This window comes from Dendropsophus ebraccatus, chromosome 4 (genome assembly GCF_027789765.1).
Source record: "Dendropsophus ebraccatus isolate aDenEbr1 chromosome 4, aDenEbr1.pat, whole genome shotgun sequence".
Lineage (NCBI taxonomy): Eukaryota > Metazoa > Chordata > Amphibia > Anura > Hylidae > Dendropsophus > Dendropsophus ebraccatus.
Window position 1 is genome coordinate 97289905 of NC_091457.1, and position 15134 is coordinate 97305038.

Genomic DNA, 15134 nt, shown 5'->3' on the forward strand with positions numbered 1-15134 from the left:
GGCAAGAAGACCAGTTGTCTAACTCCACGTTTGCTTTGTTTTCTGCACACCATTTCCAGCTTGCTCGCACATCCTGCCTCTCTTTTACAGACAGTGTCATGGACGAGTGTTCTAGCAGATGTACCCAGCGTGGCCATAAGAGAGAAAAGCAGGAAACTGCATGCTGCAATGCCCTGTCATCACTGCCTGCAATGCTAGTGGTTGCAGTGCTGCAGTGGTCAGGATACAATACATAAAATTATGAAGGGTGGCTGGCTGGCACTGTGTTTCATTATCCTGTGGAGTAGCTTGTCAGAAGCTTTTAGGCTGCTAAGCTACAACCATGTTGTAGTAGCACATTGGCATAGTGATACCTTACACCAGCCCTCTATCATCTGTGTAGGCTTAATGGTTATAATTGGTAAAGGACATGCCATGGACACATGACCATTTGAACTGGTCTTTCACCCACAGCAGTCCAGTGAGCAAAGATTAGAACAGCTCCCGTTCCCCCTACTCTTCCAGCATCTCTTCCATTGTTCTATGCACTGCCACATGTGGGTACTCCTTTTTCTGGGAATCCTCACTCCTCTACAACTACTTTGGGGCTGGGAATGGGAAGCAGGTAACTGGCATTAGATAAGGAGGTATGGGGGGCCGGTCACAGCAGCACAAGAAGCCCCGCTTTAAAGTCTGAAGTCGTCAGCAGCAGAATAGAGAAAAGAAATGGAGGGGGAGAAGCTGGCCACAACACATGGTATTTTTATTATTATATGAATTGTGTTTATATTTGGCAACTAAACTTTTTTGGCTCCAAACTTAGTTTAGGAGCCAGTGTACCTTTCATCTACTGTGATTACTTCAGCATAGATATTACCCTGTATGCAAACAGCAGGTGAAGAGTATGTTTATGCAGTGGTTTCATAGATATACATGACAGACACTTACCATCTTGTAGATCACTTGAAGATTGGGGTACATATGGAACTTCATTAAAAGGAGGCAACTGCAGAGAGAACAATGATTTTCAGCCTTTTCTAGAATCTTAATTTAAAATCCATAAAGACTTTATACTCAGAAACACAATGTGACATTTCCTGTTAAACTGAAGCAGCAGATGGAGTAAAGTCTTCCTGCTATCCGCACGGGGTTAAATCAAGGATCCAAGTGCCCCAAGACACAAATAAAAAGCTCAACGATATCCTAAAAAGTCCCCAGCTCTGGTCACACCACAAAATGTCTATACAGTAAAGTTCTTTAATAAGGCATCAGAGGGACCTGAACAGAAGATATTCTGGAGAACCATAAGAGAAGCTTTTAGAAGCTCAGCAGCCCAAAATACAAAAGCACCATCAAAATCTGCTGCCGACACTGACAAGAGAATCAGAGAAACATCCTCACCGGCTCTGTCTGCACATTCTTCCACATGCTGTCGCTCTGTACCAGAAATAATTGACAGATTATTAAATGCATATAAACCTGGCTGTGACATCCACTGTGGATATGCGCTAGGGAAGTATGGCACAACAGGTGTCCTCAAAGCTACCAACTGGTCACCTAACAACTAGATGCTGCAGTCAAAGGCAACTGACATCTTGGTGAATAGAAGCAGTCTTCCAGTGCCTTAGTGCCTTCCCCCCATGACAGCTAGGGTGCTTCTAAGGGCATATGTCAAAGTAAGAACTCTTATTACATCCTACCTATGGCACACTGTAACAGGAGATCAGCAATTTCGCAGTTATTTGCAACACATAATTATTGCAAAGTAACAAATGTAAGGAAGACTAAAAATGTTTTAAAGAAAATTAGACATTCATTTTAATACAGGACCTTTTTTTTTTTTTTTTTTTTTAAACACTCCACAGCATAGGGAACAAGAGATCGTGGGGGGGTGCAACCTCCGTTCCCCAGACTCCTTTATTTTGAATTGTGCCATGGGTAGGGAACATGACCCGTGGTTTATATTCTCTATGGAGCCGCCGGAAAGAGCCAAGGGCTGAACTCTTTTCAGCAGCTCTGTAGAGAATGAACAGCACAGCGGCTCACATCTCTATTTTATAACAAAGTAGCTGGGGGCTAATATGAATATTGCCAAGATGTATGGAGGTCAGATTCCTCCCCCCCAAGATTTCTTACTTGTCCCCTATCCTAAGGAAACTGAAACACCCCTCTAACTTGACAAGTCCTACAACTTTAATTATGTTACTTCAGTTTAGTTTTTTACGTACCGCAATTGCGGTAAATTGATGCAAAAAAAAAAAAAAAAAAAGGCGATATTTTAGCGTGTGTGCGCAATTCACAGTAATACCGTCAAAATTGCAGCAAAAATGCATCAATGCAAAATAAATGCCATGTGTGAACACAGCCTTAGTCCCCCTAGGGGACTATAATAAGCAAACAGATTGTTTACTGATTAATGCTATGCTACTGCATAGCACTTATTAGTTAAAGGAGAAGTCCGGCGAACATTTTTATTAAAGTATTGTATTGCCCCCCAAAAGTTATACAAACCACCAATATAGACTTCTTATAGGAAATGCTTATAAAGTACTTTTTTCTCTGCACTTACTACTGCATCAAGGCTTCACTTCCTGGATAACATGATGATGTCACGACCCAACTCCCAGAACTGTGCGAGCAGTGGCTGCTGGAGAGGATGATTTCAGAGGGATGCTCAGAAAAAAAGCACTTTATAAGCATTACCCGTAATAAGTCTATATTGGTGATTTGTCTAACTTTTGGGGGGCAATACAATACTTTAATAAAGATTTTCAGCAGATTTCTCCTTGAAATCAGTGTTAAAAGTCTTCCTCAAGTACACTTAAATCAGTAACAGCACTAAGAGCCACAGTAACTAATCGGCATGCCAAAATTGCATTGCAGAAATGCTGACCGGGCACTTGAATGGAGGATAACAGGTTAGCAAGCAATTTAAATGGTGTGTCCATGATTAATCATGTAAAGTGTCACTGTCATTTACATAAATACATGTCAAACGTTTTGATCAGTCCGGGTCTTATGGTGTAGCATTGCCTTTACCTGCTCTGTGTCAGTGAAAACTTTGAAACAGTGATACTTTTTGAAACAATGATGCGACTGATATGGTGTTGCTCTTTTAGTCATTAGCTGATCATGACAGTTGCTATCTATAAAAGCTGCAGTCAGCCCTTACATTGTTTCATAAATGGAAAAAAAAAAAAAAAAAAAGATAAAGGAAACAATATGGCAATGTAAAGCAATGAAAAAAGTTTTAAGTAGTAAAAACACAGAAACGTTTCTTAATGCTGTAGGTGTACCAACACATAGAATTAAGTTAACGTATCAGTTTTAATGTTGAAGCGACTCTGCACCCACAATCTGTCCCCCCCAAACCACTTGTACCTTCGGATAGCTGCTTTTAATCCAAGATCTGTCCTGGGGTCCGTTCGACAGGGGATGCAGTTATTGTCATAAAAACAACTTTTAATCCTACAGCGCTGTGTCTAACAGCCGGGGCTTACATTTGTATATGCATTAGGCTGGCACCACCTCTCCGTCCTTCCTCCCCACCCTCCTCATCATTAGGAATGATCCAGGAACATTTACTGCTGTTTGAGCTTTGCACAGGTGTATTAACGATTCAGCCCATGTTCATTATACACACAGGTGAGGAATAGGACGCAATCTGCCTGGAGCATTCCTAATGATGAGGAGGGTGGGGAGGAAGGACAGAGAGGGTGTGCAAGCCTAATGCATATACAAATATAAGCCCCGGCCGTTAGACACAGCGCTGCAGGATTAAAAGTTGTTTTTATGACAATAACTGCATCCCCTGCCGAACGGACCCCAGGACAGATCCTGGATTAAAAGCAGCTATCTGAAGGTACAAGTGGTTTGAGGGGTCAGATTGGGGGTACAGAGTCGCTTTAAAGGGAAACAGAATTTTTCTTTTGAACTATATAGTCAGGACAGCAGCTGTCATAATGCAAGATAACATTCATTGTTTTTTTTTTTAACAATTTGTTTTTATTGGTATATAAATGCACAGATAAGAATTAAAATATAACAGTATACAGTAACATGGGGGAGGGCGGGAGAAACAGTCATTGTTCTTACCTCTACTGTGCAGCGAGCACTGATGAAGAACTGTCGGAATTCATCATCGCTGAACTCCCCAAATATGTACTGAAATACAATAAAAAGAACACAGGAATGAGTAAGAAAATAATAAGCATCCAAGTAAACACCATAGTATCTCCCACAAAATGGTAACTGTTAGGGGATACATCGACTTTGGCAATCAGAGTCATAATGAAGCCAGGTTTTACTGGAATGAATTTTTTTTACTTGCATGAAAAGAAAAAAGCTGGGACTTCATTTCTTCTATTAAACAGGAACAGTGCTCACACAACTGGCAGCTTGTTACAATGCATGTGTAGATTTCCACATGAGGGAGAGAAAGATTGTTCTCATAAGGGGATCGTACACATTGATACATTGTAAATTTGTAATAACACCTTTTTGCCCCCAAAGTATTCACCATCACTAAATGGGGATATTCACTGACCACAACCTGAGGCTCAGGGGTACATAGCTTCTAAAGTGTTTGTAGAGGATTGCCAACATCAACACTGTAACAAACCTTCAGCTGCGAGATGCGTTAGCGCCCCATACATTTCAAGCAGCTGCATATAAATTAGCCTCCCAAACACAAAATGAATGAAACAATGTGCCGTTATAGATTGATTTAGCTTAAAAGGGATTATTCAGGATTTAAAAAAAAAAAAAAAAGAAAATCTCCACCTTAAGAAACAGCACTCATCCGGTCCTCAGTTTGGGTGTGACTTTCAGCTTCGTTCCATTGAAGTGAATGGAGCTGAATTGCAAAACCATACACAACCCGGGGACAGGGGTGGTGCAATTTCGCAAGAAAGTAGCAGAGGCTTTTCTTATCCTGGATAACCCCTTAAAGGGTATGGGTCTGTTGTGTCAGACTTCTAAAAAAATTTTTGTCAGGTTCGTATCCGCTCACGTGTTGTAAATGTTGTAAACTTTAGATCAAAGTCCTGCCAATCCAACCTCCAAGGCATCCCCCCCGCACCTCCCCCCCCCCCCCCCCCGATCGCCACTCAATACAAATGAGTTCACAGAACCAAACCAGCACAGCTTTTGTGTGGAAGCAACTTTGTCCTCTACAATGTGACCTAATCCTGAGATGGTAACAAGCTGCAAAAATCCAGAGAAAAGTGCAACCACAGCACGGGCGATTCTTTGTTACATTAATGCTATTTCAGCGAGACATGTTCATGTACAAACCGGCGTAATCCAGAGGACCATTGCCAGCAAATTTTATTACAACAGACAGACCTTTCTGGGATCTGTTACATGAAGCAGAGGTCCCCACCATGGTCTCAGCAGTGACTGCACGGACGGACAGATCCCACCCCCGTCAGACAACTGGACGCAAAACTGTGTCCAACGTAATGTAAAAAAAAAGTAAAATGAAAATTTAACACTTTCTAGATGATTATTAGGCAAAGGAGGAAACCTGAGTTTGTTACAATGTTTAGTTCACAGAATTATGTAAACTGTATGCAACTGTAACAAATCCTCAGTTGTAAGAAGTACAGTATTGGCTTGTCAGGATATTCTATAAAAAAATGGCAAAGTAGTCCAAGCTGGCAATAAAACGTTGAGCTTTTTTTGCACTTCATGTGCAGTCTCCACTCCATGCGCTGCTGTACGGTTGACAATAAATCTACTGATCCCTATTACCAGCCATTGTGGGCACCAGCTTGACATCACACACTCCAGTGATAAGAACCTTCAGCATCCTATACCAATGGCTAAACTTCACCTTTCTTAACTCCAATTTGTAGGGTTACCAGCCCTTTAAGAAGTTCCATAGGAGATTATCTGATCCCTGCACACAAACCAACAAAAATATCAGCCAGACTAAACTCTTCATTCTACAATGTGGCCTGGGAGTCAAGGAGGGAGGTAAGGGGTTAAGAGTTTGGCTGGGTTACTGCCAATTGGGAGGCAGATTCCCTGGTAGACGAGCTGGCTCACACCATCAGGGAGCACACATAGCGATTATAGGTGTGTCCCAACATGAAGAGCACCCCTTACTTGCATTTGGATGACAGTAACTTCACAAGAACTAAACCTGCATTCTGTCCTAGGGACGGGGTCCTGCCTCAACTGCTGACTGGGCGAGTGGGCCTGACACGTCATGTCCATGGTCCCGACACGTCATGTCCATGGTCCCCACTAAGACCCAGAAGCAGCCAGGACTGGGGGCCCAAGGATGCGGGATAGCAGCGCTGGAGCGGGGGAGGTGAGAACATGTTACTTCTTTCATCCTCCTCTGCCAAAAATCAACTCAGCCCAGAATTCTCCTTTAAGGCCCTATTACACAGAGCGATAATCTTCCGATTCAGGCCAATTCAGCAGATCATTACTCTGTGCAGAGAAGACAACAATTAGCCAAGGAGCTGATCATCAGCTGATCGTTGTCTTTCAACATGTTGACAAATCATCAGCTGCCGACCGCACATTGCTATGTGTAATAGTAATGCATGGGTGACAACACTGTAAAGGTAAATAAGTTTATACTTACCTGTCCAGGCTCCCTGTGACCTACAGCCTTTACCCCACATGTCCTGCTGCCTGCCGCTGCTTCTGACACTTCTGGCCTGGTATCTGTACTGACAGAAGTGCTATAAATGAGTGAGTAACCTCTGAGACATGTGTAAAGTTTTGATCGGTCAGGGTCTGGGTGCTCAGACCCGCCACCATTTGTTAGAGCTTGCAGCTGCGCTTCCCATGTTGCTGCAGAAGGCAGATTCTATAATAGGTGTATGGAGCCGTCTCCGGCAGCAGGGACACTTAAAATTGTACCTAGACATTCAGGCTACCTCTGACATGTCACAGGGAAGTTGTGATGGTTGGGGCGTACGGCTGCTCATAAATTCACCAACTGCTAAAACAAGGGACAGAGGTGTAAGCATGTAAGCGGTGTCCCTTTATTCCTCAGAAAGCCAAATGCGTGGTGCATGGATATGCCATTCACCTCCTCAGTGTGAAGTAAAAGGACAACCATAGAGCACTACACCATTAGCAGCCATAACATTTATCCTTTGACCATGTCCAGGGAAAACCCATAAACAATCAGTAATACCTGACCCAAAGGACAGGACGTCTGACAGGCACAAGAACTGAATCAGTTTGTACTAATGATCAAGCACCGCAGGAGTTAAGCTGAACCTTATAACAATAGGCAGTCTCTGGCAGGGGATATAAACTTGGAGAGGTTTATTTAATCCCTCCCCCCCCCTGCACACACAGTATTCAGCATGAATCACTGTGACTTGCAGATCTAGTGAATAGTAATGATAAATGAGTAAAAATAATGCAAGTATGGAGCAGGCATGTGGACTTAAGGCCCTATTCCACCGAACGATTGACGTTTGCATAATCGTTAACGATTAACAATCTCAGACGACCGCTATTGCGAAAAACCTGAAAACGTTCGCTCACTTCCATGGAACGATAATCGTTACTTATGATCGTAATTGCGATCGTTTTTCTTCACTATTTATTCGCTATTGCGTTCGTATCTATTGCGAACGACGTCTTATTCAATGCGAACGATTTGCGAACGAGCAACGATAAAAATAGGTCCAGGTCTTATAAAGCGATCAACGGTTATGGTTCAGATTATCGTTAAATCGAATCTGAACGATAATCGTCCGGTGGAATAGGGCCCTTAGCCCACGTGCACACTGGCAGAAATCTCACCTGTGTGCAGCACTGCAGTCCACAGTTTGGGTCGGAGTGGAACACGCAGAACTAATTGGTATGTAATGTTTGTAGAGATCACCATCTCCCTTTTCCACATAAAAACATATACTTAATGTGTGTGTGTGTGACAGGTGCTATGGCTGCACCCCACAACCAAGCAGAAGAATACAAAGAACCCACAACAAGTTATTCAGACCAAAAATGCTCTGAGCCAATCATATGGAATGAGGGTCCTAGGGCATCAGAAAGTGAAGGGCCCCTAACATGCTGACTGATCATAAATGTGAAGAACTGAGGATCTGATGGTTATTTATCACAATAATACACAAATGCCATGACACTAGGTTTAAATAATTCCTATATATCACAGGCGACCAGTGAAGAAAAAGCCCAATTCATTAGCTTACTTCCCTCGCTGTTGTGTGGACCAGGCCAAGGCCTAATAAGCCACATCACTGCTCCTATTCCAGGAAACATTGTACAGCAGTCCTACCAATAGCGCTGTGCCTGCAGGGGAGCATGGACCATGGTTTGCACAGCACTGCAGTTCCCAAAATCAACATTGATGGCAGCAAAGAGGACCATGTTGCCCTGTACAGCTGCCAAAGTAAAATGTTGTACAAATAAAAATAAAAAAAACAGCAACTCTACATTATTGATATTACACAGTAATGTAACTTTATTAAAGGAATGTATTTTCTAAAAAAGACCCCACTACTCCTGTAAAATCATGTGATTATACTAATAGACTACAGTTTTGTGGGGCTACAACTCCCAGCGTCCAAGGTTATCAAACATAACATCAGGGCTCTGACATTTGTAGATCTCCTGTAGAGCCACATAAGGCAGAACCCCGATGTAGAAGTCGTTGCATGGGGCCAATACAACCTATATGTTCTGCTGTGTATGTGACGAGAGGCGACAGGTTCCCACTATTTATATCAGTGTGGGAGCGTTATAGGGGGAATATCAGTCACATGTATGGATGTAAAGCGACATTCCTATCACTCACCTGGAGGACACTACAGTCAGCCTCTCCCCTGCCTGAGGCGGCTGATAACAGAAAGCATTAGAATATACCACAGCCAGAGTGACAGATTGTATTCCCTCATGCAGCACATGGAGAGAATAGACAGCTGCTGCAGAACCCCTTTACCTGCACACTGTTGCTATGTTTAAGCAAACAAAGCAGATGCCTCAGTGACCACGGATGGTTGGGGGCCTCAGGCCAGAACTGGGCCACAGCGGGAAGATCTCAGCCAGGGACTATGATCCAGTCACAAATCCCTGGTCTGATCACTTGTATCAGATCTGTGTAATGTGTGTGCCCCCACTACTCACCCCACTGCTCCTGATTTAGAGTAACCCCAAAACATCCTGCACTCATATGTAGTGTAATCTATGTAGTGACAGGGGACACCAGGTGACCGCCCCAGCATCAGACCTGTCCTCCTGCCAATCCCCAAAAGAGACACCTCATCAGGATGCACTGTACCCCCTCACACACAGGGTGTACAGCCCACTTACACAGGCTGCACCCCACCACCCCTGACATAGGCTGCACCCCCTTACCCCTGGCACACAGGCTGTACACCCCCCACTCAAACACAGGCTGCACCCCACACAGCCAAGTTGTACCCCCCTCTCGCACAGTCTGCACCCCCTTACCCCACACACACAGTCTGCACCCCCTTACCCCACACACACAGGCCGCACCCCCTTACCCCACACACACAGGCCGCACCCCCTTACCCCACACACACAGGCCGCACCCCCTTACCCCACACACACAGGCCGCACCCCCTTACCCCACACACACAGGCCGCACCCCCTTACCCCACACACACAGGCCGCACCCCCTTACCCCACACACACAGGCCGCACCCCCTTACCCCACACACACAGGCCGCACCCCCTTACCCCACACACACAGGCCGCACCCCCTTACCCCACACACACAGGCTGCACCCCCTTACCCCACACACACAGGCCGCACCCCCTTACCCCACACACACAGGCCGCACCCCCTTACCCCACACACACAGGCCGCACCCCCTTACCCCACACACACAGGCCGCACCCCCTTACCCCACACACACAGGCCGCACCCCCTTACCCCACACACACAGGCCGCACCCCCTTACCCCACACACACAGGCCGCACCCCCTTACCCCACACACACAGGCCGCACCCCCTTACCCCACACACACAGGCCGCACCCCCTTACCCCACACACACAGGCCGCACCCCCTTACCCCACACACACAGGCCGCACCCCCTTACCCCACACACACAGGCCGCACCCCCTTACCCCACACACACAGGCCGCACCCCCTTACCCCACACACACAGGCCGCACCCCCTTACCCCACACACACAGGCCGCACCCCCTTACCCCACACACACAGGCCGCACCCCCTTACCCCACACACACAGGCCGCACCCCCTTACCCCACACACACAGGCCGCACCCCCTTACCCCACACACACAGGCCGCACCCCCTTACCCCACACACACAGGCCGCACCCCCTTACCCCACACACACAGGCCGCACCCCCTTACCCCACACACACAGGCCGCACCCCCTTACCCCACACACACAGGCCGCACCCCCTTACCCCACACACACAGGCCGCACCCCCTTACCCCACACACACAGGCCGCACCCCCTTACCCCACACACACAGGCCGCACCCCCTTACCCCACACACACAGGCCGCACCCCCTTACCCCACACACACACAGCACCCCATTACCCCACACAGGCTGCACCCCCTTAACCCCCCCACACGCTGCACCCCCTTACCCCACACACGCTGCGCCCCCTTACCCCTCACACACGCTGCGCCCCCTTACCCCTCACACACGCTGCGCCCCCTTACCCCTCACACACGCTGCGCCCCCTTACCCCTCACACACGCTGCGCCCCCTTACCCCTCACACACGCTGCGCCCCCTTACCCCTCACACACGCTGCGCCCCCTTACCCCTCACACACGCTGCGCCCCCTTACCCCTCACACACACTGCGCCCCCTTACCCCTCACACACGCTGCGCCCCCTTACCCCTCACACACGCTGCGCCCCCTTACCCCTCACACACGCTGCGCCCCCTTACCCCTCACACACGCTGCGCCCCCTTACCCCTCACACACGCTGCGCCCCCTTACCCCTCACACACACTGCGCCCCCTTACCCCTCACACACACTGCACCCCCTTACCCCTCACACACACTGCGCCCCGTTACCCCTCACACACACTGCACCCCCTTACCCCTCACACACAGGCTCCACCCCTCCCCACCATGCACTGGAGAACCCTCAGCTGTCCCACCAAGCCACCTGCACGGCCCACATGGCCTGCTCCCCTCCCCAGCCACTTCCCATACACCACAGCCGCTCCCCCGGGAATCAGGTGACCACAGGAAGGCATGTGACGAGGTCTGGCTCGGTCTCCGGTGCTCAGTCCTGGGTCTCAGGCCCCACGTGTGATCCGGTGCCCCGGGCCCGATGAGGCTGCAGAAATGAGGCCGGGCCTAGCGCCACCACCCCCCAGCTATTCAGGCCGAGCAGTGTTGGACGCCCCGGCGGCTCTCAGGTTACTTTGTGGACGCTGACACCCCCTCTCGTACCTGCGCGCCCGGGGAGGCCATGCTGGACACTTTCAATGAGTGAAGCCGCTCATGCCGCTTCCCCCGCCGCCGCCATCTTCTCTCAGCGCGCCTACCCAGCTACACTGCAGTGCGCAGGTGCGGCCACGCCCACTCCTCCACCCAGCTACCTCAGGGAGGGCGGGGTCCACCACGGGAGGAAGGGGTATTCCACGAGCCGAGTCTGTCACGTGAATACTAATTAGGACGGGAGGTAGAGAGGGAAGGAGCCACAAGGAGTGAGGAGAGGGGCGGCGAGTATGAGAGACGGCACTGGGGAGACGAGACAGCAGGAAGTGGAAAGCAACAGAAAAGGCTATGTTACCACACACACATTAGTCTGTGGATTTAGTTGATTTATGGTCACGTTTGCTCTGTTTTTAAGTTTATGGCTCAACAAAGTCCCAAAGGTCAATATGAAAGGGAATGTGTCAGGTGACTGAGGTGAGTGCCAGGTACAGAGCTGCAGACACAGGCACATAGCTGATAATGATGCCTTGCTCTTTGCTGATGGCCATTTGTTTTCTATGTTTTCTTTCTAATGAACTGGTGCCCAAAAGTGCAGAGATAAAAAAATTCAAGTCTTCCAGTACTTATCAGCTGCAGTATGTCCTGCAGGAAGTGGTATTCTTTCCAGTGTGACACAGTGCTCTCTGCTGCCACCACTGTCCAAGACAGGAACTGTCCAGAGCAGTAGCAAAGCTCCATAGAAAAATTTTCCTTTTCTCAAGACTGGAAAGAATGCACCCTTCCTGCAGGACATACAGCAGCTGATAAGTACTGGAAGACTTGAGATCTTTTAATAAATGTAAATTTAAAAACTTTTGCTCCAGTTGATTTGAAAGAAATCTTTTTTTCTGAACTACCCCTTTACAATAGCATTTTTACCCTCTTAAAGGGGAACTCCAGGTAGAGGTTAAAAAAAATTAAACTTCTGCAGAAGCATAAAGCATTACTTACCTATCCCAGTTTTGACTACCAACTACCAAAAATCCATTTGTTTTGGGGAGGTTTGTTCTGTTTTGTGTTTCTGCACTTCCTGGTTTATCAGTTATACACAGTACTACAGTCCCCCACCCTGCCTATTCCCCGCCCAAAGCTGCTGCAGACCATCTAGGCCGTGTTCACACATTGCAGTTTCATTGTGTTACTGAATTATTTGCAGTAATTTTAATTTCATTGTGTTCCCACCCACACAGCACACTGTATTCTCTACCTGTAACACCACACAGCACGCTGTATTCTCTACCTGTAACACCACACAGCACTGTATTCTCTACCTGTAACACCACACAGCACGCTGTATTCTCTACCTGTAACACCACACAGCACGCTGTATTCTCTACCTGTAACACCACACAGCACGCTGTATTCTCTACCTGTAACGCCACACAGCACGCTGTATTCTCTACCTGTAACGCCACACAGCACGCTGTATTCTCTACCTGTAACACCACACAGCACGCTGTATTCTCTACCTGTAACACCACACAGCACGCTGTATTCTCTACCTGTAACACCACACAGCACGCTGTATTCTCTACCTGTAACACCACACAGCGGGCTGTATTCTCTACCTGTAACACCACACAGCGGGCTGTATTCTCTACCTGTAACACCACACAGCGGGCTGTATTCTCCACCTGTAACACCACACAGCACACTGTATTCTCTACCTGTAACACCACACAGCACGCTGTATTCTCTACCTGTAACACCACACAGCACGCTGTATTCTCTACCTGTAACACCACACAGCGGGCTGTATTCTCCACCTGTAACACCACACAGCACACTATATTCTCTACCTGTAACACCACACAGCAAGCTGTATCCTCTACCTGTAACACCACACAGCACGCTGTATTCTCTACCTGTAACACCACACAGCACGCTGTATTCTCTACCTGTAACACCACACAGCACGCTGTATTCTCTACCTGTAACACCACACAGCACGCTGTATTCTCTACCTGTAACACCACACAGCTCTGTATTCTCTACCTGTAACACCACACAGCTCTGTATTCTCTACCTGTAACACCACACAGCACGCTGTATTCTCTACCTGTAACACCACACAGCACGCTGTATTCTCTACCTGTAACACCACACAGCACGCTGTATTCTCTACCTGTGACACCACACAGCGGGCTGTATTCTCCACCTGTAACACCACACAGCACACTATATTCTCTACCTGTAACACCACACAGCAAGCTGTATCCTCTACCTGTAACACCACACAGCACGCTGTATTCTCTACCTGTAACACCACACAGCATGCTGTATCCTCTACCTGTAACACCACACAGCACGCTGTATTCTCTACCTGTAACACCACACAGCACGCTGTATTCTCTACCTGTAACACCACACAGCACGCTGTATTCTCTACCTGTAACACCACACAGCACGCTCTATTCTCTACCTGTAACACCACACAGCACGCTCTATTCTCTACCTGTAACACCACACAGCACGCTCTATTCTCTACCTGTAACACCACACAGCTCTGTATTCTCTACCTGTAACACCACACAGCACGCTGTATTCTCTACCTGTAACACCACACAGCACGCTCTATTCTCTACCTGTAACACCACACAGCACGCTCTATTCTCTACCTGTAACACCACACAGCTCTGTATTCTCTACCTGTAACACCACACAGCTCTGTATTCTCTACCTGTAACACCACACAGCACGCTGTATTCTCTACCTGTAACACCACACAGCACGCTGTATTCTCTACCTGTAACACCACACAGCACGCTGTATTCTCTACCTGTAACACCACACAGCACGCTGTATTCTCTACCTGTAACACCACACAACACGCTGTATTCTCTACCTGTAACACCACACAACACGCTGTATTCTCTACCTGTAACACCACACAACGCACTGTATTCTCTACCTGTAACACCACACAGCATGCTGTATACTCTACCTGTAACACCACACAGCGCCATTTACAGAGATCATTTACTTGTGTTACTGCATCATTTTTGTAACTATGCTACAGTACTGCAATGACACTCCAACATGTGTGAACACAGCCCTAATTTCACTGCAACACCTGCTTCTGGCCCGTCAGAAATGGTGAATCACTCAGGGGATTGGGGGATCCAGCCAAGCCTCCTGGGACATCACGCCCTGCCCCCTGTCTGCATCATCAGCCTGATCTCAGCAAACACACACAATGTGAGACAGAGGCATGGAAGATTTGTCTCCTAAGGTAGGAGAGCAGTGGGAGGAGGAGACAATATGGATTTGAACAGATGCCATTTTTCTTCACTTGGATTTCTATCAGCCACCAGTATGGCAGAACCGTACAGATACGGCAATACATTGTATAGACACAATTATTGTACTTTATAATAGAAAAGAAGTTTTTCTTATCCCGAGTTCCCCTTTAATCCTCTTCTCTAGCAAACCTACACCCTCCCCATTCAGGTGCAGCAGTCCCCACTGTGGAGCCAGCAACCAACAGAAATGTCAACCCCCTTCATTCTACAGTAGCTCTTCAGACACTTGTTTACCTCCCTAATCTATTGCTGCTTCGCTGATGTGGCATGTGGTACAGATAATAGTTGTGAAAAAAAATACTACCTTGTAGTTCCTTGCTTTAGAGGGGTATTTCCCTCAGGTACCTTTTTAGTCTACTTCCCCCAGTTGTACACCTGCTGCTTTCTGCACACACCTAGAAGGGGGGGG

The 15134-nt window shown here is 47.5% G+C and overlaps 1 protein-coding gene across 2 annotated transcripts in view; it reads right to left on the reverse strand.

Annotated features, from left to right (window-relative positions):
* Nucleotides 1–11510, reverse strand: part of USP10 (ubiquitin specific peptidase 10) — a 42102-nt gene extending 30592 nt beyond the window's left edge. Inside the window, exons 1-4 of one of the 2 annotated variants that reach the window (XM_069966331.1) lie at nt 11397–11510; nt 4075–4143; nt 1381–1416; nt 928–985 (exon numbers count right to left, since the gene is read on the reverse strand). In XM_069966331.1, coding sequence (XP_069822432.1) covers nt 928–985; nt 1381–1416; nt 4075–4143; nt 11397–11417 — 184 coding nt within the window. In that variant the 5' untranslated portion in view covers nt 11418–11510. The remainder of the gene's footprint in view (nt 1–927; nt 986–1380; nt 1417–4074; nt 4144–11396) is intronic. The other variant, XM_069966332.1, reaches the window with a different exon arrangement.
* Nucleotides 11511–15134: the final 3624 nt, after the last annotated feature.